Consider the following 9,983-nt stretch of genomic DNA (forward strand, 5'->3'; position numbering starts at 1 on the left):
CAACAACATCATCAACAACATCAACAACAACATCATCAACAACATGAACAACAACAACAACATGAACATTAATAACAACATGAACAACAACAACATCAACAACATGAACAACAACAACAAGAACATCAACAACATCAACAACAACATGAACAACAACATCGACAACAACATGAACATTAATAACAACATGAACAACATCAACAACAACAACATGAACAACATCAACAACAACAACATGAACAACAACATCATCAACAACAACATCAACAACAACATGAACAACATCAACAACAACATGAACAACAACATCATCAACAACAACATCAACAACAACATGAACAACATCAACAACAACATGAACAACAACAACATGAACAACAACATCAACAATACCACATGAACAACATGAACAACATCAACATGAACAACATCATCAACAACAACATGAACATTAATAACAACATGAACAACATCAACAACAACAACATCAACAACAACATGAACAACATCATCAACAACAACATGAACATTAATAACAACATGAACAACATCAACAACAACAACATCAACAACAACATGAACAACAACATCAACAACAACATGAACAACATCAACAACAACATGAACAACATCAACAACAACAACATCAACAACATGAACAACAACAACATGAACAACAACATCAACAATACCACATGAAGAACATGAACAACATCAACATGAACAACATCATCAACAACAACATGAACATTAATAACAACAACATGAACATTAATAACAACAACATGAACAACATCAACAACAACAACATGAACATGAACAACAACAACAACATGAACATTAATAACAACATCAACAACAACAACAACATGAACAACAACAACAACATCAACAACAACAACATGAACAACAACAACAACATCAACAACAACATCAACAACAACATGAACAACAACAACAACATGAACAACATCATCAACAACAACATGAACATTAATAACAACATGAACAACATCATCAACAACAACATGAACATCAACAACAACATCATCAACATTAACAACAACAACATCATCAACATTAATAACAACATCAACAACATGAACAACATCATCAACAACAACATGAACAACAACAACAACAACATGAACACCATCAACAACAACAACACCATCAACAACAACATCAACATCAACAACAACATGAACATTAATAACAACATTAACAACAACAACAACATGAACAACAACAACACGAACACCTTCTTCAGCTTGGCCAGCTGCTTTGCTCGCACGGCTGAGTTGTCGATGGACAGAATCTCCATGGGCTCCTCCTTCTCCATCCGATAGCGATTCACTCCCACAATCACCTCCAGTCCTAGAGAGACACGGGGACAGAGAGACACACGGGGAGAGAGAGAGAGAGACGCACGGGGAGAGAGAGAGACACACGGGGAGAGACACGGGGAAAGACATGGGGGGAGAGAGACACGGGGGGAGAGAGAGACACGGGGAGAGACACGGGGACAGAGAGAGACACACGGGGACAGAGACACGGGGTGAGAGAGACACACAGGGAGAGAGACACACAGGGAGAGAGAGACACGGGGGGAGAGAGACACGGGGGGAGAGAGACACGGGGAGAGAGAGACACACGGGGAGAGAGACACGGGGAGAGAGAGACACACGGGGAGAGAGACACGGGGAGAGAGAGAGACACGGGGGGAGAGAGACACGGGGAGAGAGAGACACGGGGAGAGAGAGACACACGGGGAGAGAGACACGGGGAGGGAGACACGGGGAGATAGAGACACGGGGTGAGAGAGACACACGGGGAGAGAGAGACACACGGGGACAGAGAGAGACACGGGGATAGAGAGAGACACGGGGACAGAGAGAGACACGGGGACAGAGAGAGACACGGGGACAGAGAGAGACACGGGGAGAGAGAGAGAGACACGGGGAGAGAGAGACACGGGGAGAGAGAGAGAGACACGGGGAGAGAGAGACACGGGGAGAGAGACACAGGGAGAGAGAGAGACACGGGGACACAGAGAGACACGGGGACAGAGAGAGACACGGGGACAGAGAGAGACACGGGGAGAGAGACACGGGGAAAGAGAGACACGGAGACAGAGACACGGAGAGAGACACGGGGAGAGAGACACGGGGACAGAGACACGGGGAGAGAGAGACACGGGGACAGAGAGAGACACGGGGAGAGACAGCACTGAAGCTAGGCCCTAAGCCTTCCCCCTCACCTAGAATGAGGCCTAAGCTAGGTCCAAAGCCTGTCCCACGCGGGCGAGGCCTACCGGAGTCTAAGTCCTGGGCCCTCAGGCCTAGCGGGCGAGGCCTAGCGGGATCTAAGCCTGGGCCCTCAGCCCTAGCGGGCGAGGCCTACCGGAGTCTAAGCCCTGGGCCCTGAGGCCTAGCAGGCGAGGCCTACAGGAGTCTAAGCCTGGGCCCTCAGGCCTAGCGGGCGAGGCCTACCGGAGTCTAAGCCCTGGGCCCTGAGGCCTAGCGGGCGAGGCCTAGCAGGCGAGGCCTACCGGAGTCTAAGCCTGGGCCCTGAGGCCTAGCGGGTGAGGCCTAGCGGAGTCTAAGCCCTGGGCCCTGAGGCCTAGCGGGCGAGGCCTAGCGGAGTTTAAGCCCTGGGCCCTGAGGCCTAGCGGAGTCTAAGCCCTGGGCACTGAGGCCTAGCGGGCCCTGAGGCCTAGCAGAGTCTTAGCCTGGGCCCTGAGGCCTAGCGGGCGAGGCCTAGCGGAGTCTAAGGCCTGGGCACTGAGGCCTAGCAGGCCCTGAGGCCTAGCGGGCCCTGAGACCTAGCGGGCCCTGAGGCCTAGCGGAGTCTAAGCATTGGGCCTTGAGGCCTAGCGGGCGAGGCCTAGCGGGCGAGGCCTAGCGGAGTCTTAGCCCTGGGCCCTCAGGCCTAGCGGGCGAGGCCTAGCTAGCGGGCCCTGAGGCCTAGCGGGCCCTGAGGCCTACCGGAGTCGATGCGAGCCTGCCTCCTGGCGGCAGCTTCCTCGATCTTGAGCTTGGGGATGCCGAGGGCGACGGCGCGGGCCATGCCTCCCAACTCCTCCACCTCCTCGATTATCTGCGCCAACGGCACACGAGGGGAATAGCTAGCAGGGTAGCTGGCTGTGTAGCTGTGTAGCTAACTGGGTAGCTGGCTGTGTAGCTGGGTAGGTAGCTGTGTAGCTAAGTGGGTAGCTGTGTGTGTAGCTGGCTGTGTAGCTGTGTAGCTGGCTGGGTAGCTGGGTAGCTGGCTGGGTAGGTAGCTGGGTAGCTAGCTGTGTAGGTAGCTGGGTAGCTGGCTGTGTAGCTGGCTGGGTAGGTAGCTGGGTAGCTGGCTGTGTAGCTGGCTGGGTAGGTAGCTGGGTAGCTGGCTGTGTAGCTGGCTGTGTAGGTAGCTGGGTAGCTGTGTAGCTAACAGGGTAGCTGGTTGTGTAGCTGTGTAGCTGGGTAGGTAGCTGTGTAGCTAAGTGGGTAGCTGTGTGTGTAGCTGGCTGGGTAGCTGGGTAGCTGGGTAGGTAGCTGTGTAGCTAAGTGGGTAGCTGTGTGTGTAGCTGGCTGGGTAGCTGTATAGCTGGGTAGGTAGCTGTGTAGCTAAGTGGGTAGCTGTGTGTGTAGCTGGCTGTGTAGCTGTGTAGCTGGCTGGGTAGCTGGGTAGCTGGCTGGGTAGGTAGCTGGGTAGCTAGCTGTGTAGGTAGCTGGGTAGCTGGCTGTGTAGCTGGGTAGCTAACTGGGTAGCTGGCTGGGTAGGTAGCTGGGTAGCTGGATAGCTAACTGGGTAGCTGGCTGTGTAGCTGTGTAGCTGGCTGGGTAGCTGGGTAGCTGGCTGGGTAGGTGGCTGGGTAGCTAGCTGTGTAGGTAGCTGGGTAGCTGGCTGTGTAGCTGGCTGGGTAGGTAGCTGGGTAGCTGGCTGTGTAGCTGGCTGGGTAGGTAGCTGGGTAGCTGGCTGTGTAGCTGGCTGTGTAGGTAGCTGGGTAGCTGTGTAGCTAACAGGGTAGCTGGTTGTGTAGCTGTGTAGCTGGGTAGGTAGCTGTGTAGCTAAGTGGGTAGCTGTGTGTGTAGCTGGCTGTGTAGCTGGGTAGCTGGCTGGGTAGCTAGCTGTGTAGGTAGCTGTGTAGCTGGGTAGCTAACTGGGTAGCTGGCTGGGTAGGTAGCTGGGTAGCTGGCTGTGTAGCTGTGTAGCTAACTGGGTAGCTAGCTGTGTAGCTAACTGGGTAGCTGGCTGTGTAGGTAGCTGGGTAGCTGGCTGTGTAGCTGGCTGTGTAGCTGTGTAGCTAACTGGGTAGCTGGCTGGGTAGGTAGCTGGGTAGCTGGATAGCTAACTGGGTAGCTGGCTGTGTAGTTGGCTGTGTAGCTGGGTAGCTGGCTGGGTAGCTGGCTGGGTAGCTGGCTGTGTAGCTGGATAGCTAGCTGTGTAGCTAACAGGGTAGCTGGCTGTGTAGGTAGCTGTGTAGCTGGGTAGGTAGCTGTGTAGCTGTGTAGCTAACTGGGTAGCTGGCTGTGTAGCTGGGTAGCTGGCTGGGTAGGTGGCTGGGTAGGTAGCTGGGTAGCTGTGTAGCTGGGTAGCTGTGTAGCTAACTGGGTAGCTGGCTGTGTAGCTGGGTAGCTGGGTAGCTGGCTGGGTAGGTAGCTGGGTAGCTGTGTAGCTAACTGGGTAGCTGGCTGGGTAGGTAGCTGGGTAGCTGGCTGTGTAGCTGGCTGTGTAGCTGTGTAGCTAGCTGGGTAGCTGGCTGTGTAGCTGGCTGTGTAGCTGGCTGGGTAGCTGGATAGCTAACTGGGTAGCTGGATAGCTAACTGGGTAGCTGGCTGTGTAGCTGGCTGGGTAGCTGTGTAGCTAACTGGGTAGCTGGCTGGGTAGCCGGCTGTGTAGCTGGATAGCTACCTGTGTAGCTAACAGGGTAGCTGGCTGTGTAGGTAGCTGGGTAGCTGGCTGTGTAGCTGGGTAGCTGGCTGGGTAGCTGGCTGTGTAGGTAGCTGGGTAGCTGGCTGTGTAGCTGTGTGTGTAGCTGGCTGGATAGTTAGCTGGGTAGCTGGCTGTGTAGCTGGGTAGCTAGCTGGGTAGCTGGCTGGGTAGCTGGCTGTGTAGCTGGCTGGGTAGCTGGCTGGGTAGCTACTTGTGTAGCTGGCTGTGTAGCTGGCTGTGTAGCTACCTGTGTAGCTGGCTGTGTAGCTGGCTGTGTAGGTAGCTGGGTAGCTGGCTGTGTAGCTGGCTGTGTAGCTGGCCGTCTAGCTACCTGTCTAGGTACCTGTGTAGCTGTGTAGCTACCTGTGTAGCTGTGTAGCTACCTGTGTAGCTAACTGTGTAGCTGGCTGGCTGTGTAGCTGGCTGTGTAGCTGTGTAGCTGGCTGTGTAGGTACCTGTGTAGCTGTGTGTGTAGCTGGCTGTGTAGCTGTGTAGCTGGCTGTGTAGCTGTGTGTGTAGCTGGCTGTGTAGCTGGGTAGCTAGCTGTGTAGCTGGCCGTGTAGCTGGTTGTGTAGCTGTGTAGCTAACTGGGTAGCTGGCTGTGTAGGTAGCTGGGTAGTTGGCTGTGTAGCTGTGTAGCTGTGTGTGTAGCTGTGTGTGTAGCTGTGTAGCTGTGTGTGTAGCTGTGTGTGTAGCTGTGTGTGTAGCTGTGTAGCTGTGTGTGTAGCTGTGTGTGTAGCTGGCTGTGTAGCTGTGTAGCTGTGTGTGTAGCTGTGTAGCTGGCTGTGTAGCTGTGTGTGTAGCTGTGTAGCTGTGTGTGTAGCTGTGTAGCTGTGTGTGTAGCTGTATGTGTAGCTGTGTAGCTGTGTGTGTAGCTGTGTGTGTAGCTGGCTGTGTAGCTGTGTGTGTGTAGCTGTGTGTGTGTAGCTGTGTGTGTGTAGCTGTGTGTGTAGCTGTGTAGCTGTGTGTGTAGCTGTGTAGCTGTGTGTGTAGCTGTGTGTGTAGCTGGCTGTGTAGCTGTGTAGCTGTGTGTGTAGCTGTGTAGCTGGCTGTGTAGCTGTGTGTGTAGCTGTGTAGCTGTGTGTGTAGCTGTATGTGTAGCTGTCTAGCTGTGTAGCTGTGTGTGTAGCTGTGTGTGTAGCTGGCTGTGTAGCTGTGTAGCTGTGTGTGTAGCTGTGTAGCTACCTGTCTAGCTACCTGTGTAGCTACCTGTCTAGCCACCTGTGTAGCTACCTGTGTAGCTACCTGTGTAGCTGGCTGTCTAGCTACCTGTATAGCTACCTGTGTAGCTGTGTGTGTAGCTGTGTGTGTAGCTGTGTAGCTGTGTGTGTAGCTGGCTATGTAGCTGTGTGTGTAGCTGTGTGTGTAGCTGTGTAGCTGTGTGAGTAGCTGTGTGTGTAGCTGTGTGTGTAGCTGTGTAGCTGTGTGTGTAGCTGTGTGTGTAGCTGTGTAGCTGTGTGAGTAGCTGTGTGTGTAGCTGTGTGTGTAGCTGTGTAGCTGTGTGTGTAGCTGTGTAGCTACCTGTGTAGCTGTGTATGTAGATGTGTAGCTGTGTGTGTAGCTGTGTATCTACCTGTGTATCTACCTGTCTAGCCACCTGTGTAGCTGTGTGTATAGCTGTGTGTGTAGCTACCTGTCTAGCTACCTGTATAGCTACCTGTATAGCTACCTGTCTAGCTACCTGTGTAGCTGCCTGTGTAGCTACCTGTGTAGCTGTGTGTGTGTAGCTGTGTGTGTAGCTGTGTATCTACCTGTGTATCTACCTGTATAGCTACCTGTATAGTCACCTGTGTAGCTACCTGTATAGCTGTGTGTGTAGCTGTGTAGCTGTGTCGCCACCTGTGTATCTACCTGTATAGCTACCTGTGTAGCTGTGTGTGTAGCTGTGTGTGTAACTACCTGTGTAGCTGTGTAGCTGTGTGTGTAGCTGTGTGTGTAGCTGTGTGTGTAGCTGTGTAGCTGTGTGTGTAGCTGTGTGTGTAGCTGTGTGTGTAGCTGTGTAGCTGTGTGTGTAGCTGTGTAGCTACCTGTGTATCTACCTGTATAGCTACCTGTGTAGCTGTGTGTGTAGCTGTGTCACCACCTGTGTATCTACCTGTATAGCTACCTGTGTAGCTGTGTGTGTAGCTGTGTAGCTACCTGTGTAGCTGTGTGTAGCTGTGTAGCTACCTGTGTAGCTGTGTGTGTAGCTGTGTGTGTAGCTGTGTAGCTGTGTGTGTAGCTGTGTGTGTAGCTGTGTAGCTGTGTGTGTATCTGTGTGTGTAGCTGGCTATGTAGCTGTGTAGCTGCCTGTGTAGCTGTGTGTGTATCTACCTGTGTATCTACCTGTCTAGCCACCTGTGTATCTACCTGTGTAGCTACCTGTCTAGCTACCTGTGTATCTACCTGTGTATCTACCTGTCTAGCCACCTGTGTATCTACCTGTGTAGCTACGTGTCTAGCCACCTGTGTAGCTACCTGTGTATCTACCTGTGTATCTACCTGTCTAGCCACCTGTGTATCTACCTGTGTATCTACCTGTGTATCTACCTGTGTATCTACCTGTCTAGCCACCTGTGTAGCTGTGTGTATAGCTGTGTGTGTAGCTGTGTAGCTACCTGTCTAGCTACCTGTCTAGCCACCTGTGTATCTACCTGTGTAGCTACCTGTCTAGCTGCCTGTGTAGCTGTGTGTATAGCTGTGTAGCTGTGTGTGTAGCTGGCTATGTAGCTGTCTAGCTACCTGTTTAGCTACCTGTGTAGCTACCTGTGTAGCTGTGTGTGTAGCTGTGTATCTACCTGTATAGCCACCTGTATAGTCACCTGTATAGTCACCTGTATAGCTACCTGTGTAGCTGTGTGTGTAGCTGTGTAGCTGTGTGTGTAGCTGTGTGTGTAGCTGTGTAGCTGTGTCACCACCTGTGTATCTACCTGTCTAGCCACCTGTATAGCTACCTGTGTATCTACCTGTATAGCTACCTGTGTATCTACCTGTGTAGCTACCTGTGTAGCTGTGTGTGTAGCTGTGTAGCTGTGTATCTACCTGTCTAGCTACCTGTCTAGCCACCTGTGTATCTACCTGTATAGCCACCTGTATAGCTACCTGTGTAGCTGTGTAGCTGTGTGTGTAGCTGTGTATCTACTTGTCTAGCCACCTGTGTATCTACCTGTCTAGCTACCTGTGTAGTCACCTGTATATCTACCTGTGTAGCTGTGTGTGTAGCTGGCTGTGTAGCTACCTGTGTAGCTGTCTAGCTACTTGTGTAGCTGTGTAGCTACCTGTGTATCTACTTGTCTAGCTACCTGTGTAGCTGTGTGTGTAGCTGTGTAGCTGTGTGTGTAGCTGTGTCGCCACCTGTGTATCTACCTGTGTAGCTGTCTAGCCACCTGTGTAGCTGTGTGTGTATCTACCTGTGTAGCTACCTGTCTAGCTACCTGTGTATCTACCTGTGTAGCTGTCTAGCTACCTGTGTAGCTGTGTAGCTGTGTGTGTAGCTGTGTGTGTAGCTGTGTATCTACTTGTCTAGCCACCTGTGTATCTACCTGTCTAGCTACCTGTGTAGTCACCTGTATATCTACCTGTGTAGCTGTGTATGTAGCTGGCTGTGTAGCTACCTGTGTAGCTGTCTAGCTACTTGTGTAGCTGTGTAGCTACCTGTGTATCTACCTGTCTAGCTACCTGTGTAGCTGTGTGTGTAGCTGTGTAGCTGTGTGTGTAGCTGTGTCGCCACCTGTGTATCTACCTGTGTAGCTGTCTAGCCACCTGTGTAGCTGTGTGTGTATCTACCTGTGTAGCTACCTGTCTAGCTACCTGTGTATCTACCTGTGTAGCTGTCTAGCTACCTGTGTAGCTGTGTAGCTGTGTGTGTAGCTGTGTGTGTAGCTGTGTATCTACTTGTCTAGCCACCTGTGTATCTACCTGTCTAGCTACCTGTGTAGTCACCTGTATATCTACCTGTGTAGCTGTGTATGTAGCTGGCTGTGTAGCTACCTGTGTATCTACCTGTCTAGCCACCTGTGTAGCTGTGTAGCTACCTGTGTATCTACTTGTCTAGCTACCTGTGTAGCTACCTGTCTAGCCACCTGTGTATCTACCTGTGTAGCTACCTGTCTAGCTGCCTGTGTAGCTGTGTGTGTAGCTGTGTAGCTGTGTGTGTAGCTGGCTATGTAGCTGTCTAGCTACCTGTCTAGCTGCCCGTGTATCTACCTGTGTAGCTACCTGTCTAGCTGCCTGTGTAGCTGTGTGTATAGCTGTGTAGCTGTGTGTGTAGCTGGCTATGTAGCTGTCTAGCTACCTGTCTAGCTGCCCGTGTATCTACCTGTGTAGCTACCTGTCTAGCTGCCTGTGTAGCTGTGTGTGTAGCTGTGTAGCTGTGTGTGTAGCTGGCTATGTAGCTGTCTAGCCACCTGTCTAGCTGCCCGTGTATCTACCTGTGTAGCTACCTGTCTAGCTGCCCGTGTAACCGTGCGCGAGCCTCACCGTGCGGGCGGCCCCGTAGACTTCGCCCGTGAGGGCCTCCATGAGGTAGGATCCTCCCCAGGGGTCGGCGACCTTGCCCACCCCGGCCTCATGCTGCAGCACCAGCTGGGTGTTGCGGGCGATGCGGGCACTCCGCTCCGTGGGCAACCCCAGCGCTTCGTCATAGGCGTTGGTGTGGAGCGACTGGGTGCCTCCAAAGACGGCGGCCAAGGCCTCCACCGTGGTCCGCACGACGTTGTTGAACGGGTCCTGGGGTTGGGGTTGAGTCTCTGTGTTAGTCTCTGTGTTAGTGTGAGTGTGTGAGTCTCTGTGTGTGTGTTAGTGTGTTAGTCTCTGTGTTAGTCTCTGTGTGTGTGAGTCTCTGTGTGTGTGAGTGAGTCTCTGTGTGTGTGTGTGTGAGTCTCTGTGTGAGTGAGTCTCTGTGTGAGTGAGTCTCTGTGTGTGTGAGTCTCTGTGTGAGTGAGTCTCTGTGTTAGTCTCTGTGTGTGTGAGTCTCTGTGTGAGTGAGTCTCTGTGTGTGTGAGTCTCTGTGTGAGTGAGTCTCTGTGTTAGTCTCTGTGTGTGTGAGTCTCTGTGTGTGTGAGTGTGTTAGTCTCTGTGTTAGT

The 9,983-nt window shown here is 52.1% G+C and overlaps 1 protein-coding gene across 1 annotated transcript in view; it reads right to left on the minus strand.

Annotated features, from left to right (window-relative positions):
• LOC142923384 (methylmalonyl-CoA mutase, mitochondrial-like) overlaps nucleotides 1-9,691 on the minus strand; it is a 16,622-nt gene extending 6,931 nt beyond the window's left edge. Inside the window, exons 1-3 of the mRNA XM_076064471.1 lie at nucleotides 9,379-9,691; nucleotides 2,988-3,099; nucleotides 1,262-1,377 (exon numbers count right to left, since the gene is read on the minus strand). Coding sequence (XP_075920586.1) covers nucleotides 1,262-1,377; nucleotides 2,988-3,099; nucleotides 9,379-9,420 — 270 coding nt within the window. The 5' untranslated portion in view covers nucleotides 9,421-9,691. The remainder of the gene's footprint in view (nucleotides 1-1,261; nucleotides 1,378-2,987; nucleotides 3,100-9,378) is intronic.
• Between the last annotated feature and the right edge of the window lie 292 nt (nucleotides 9,692-9,983).

Source organism: Petromyzon marinus, unplaced genomic scaffold (genome assembly GCF_048934315.1).
Source record: "Petromyzon marinus isolate PM22_M1 ecotype Great Lakes invasive population unplaced genomic scaffold, UKy_Petmar_22M1.pri1.0 PM_Scaffold_477, whole genome shotgun sequence".
Classification (NCBI taxonomy): Eukaryota; Metazoa; Chordata; class Hyperoartia; order Petromyzontiformes; family Petromyzontidae; genus Petromyzon; species Petromyzon marinus.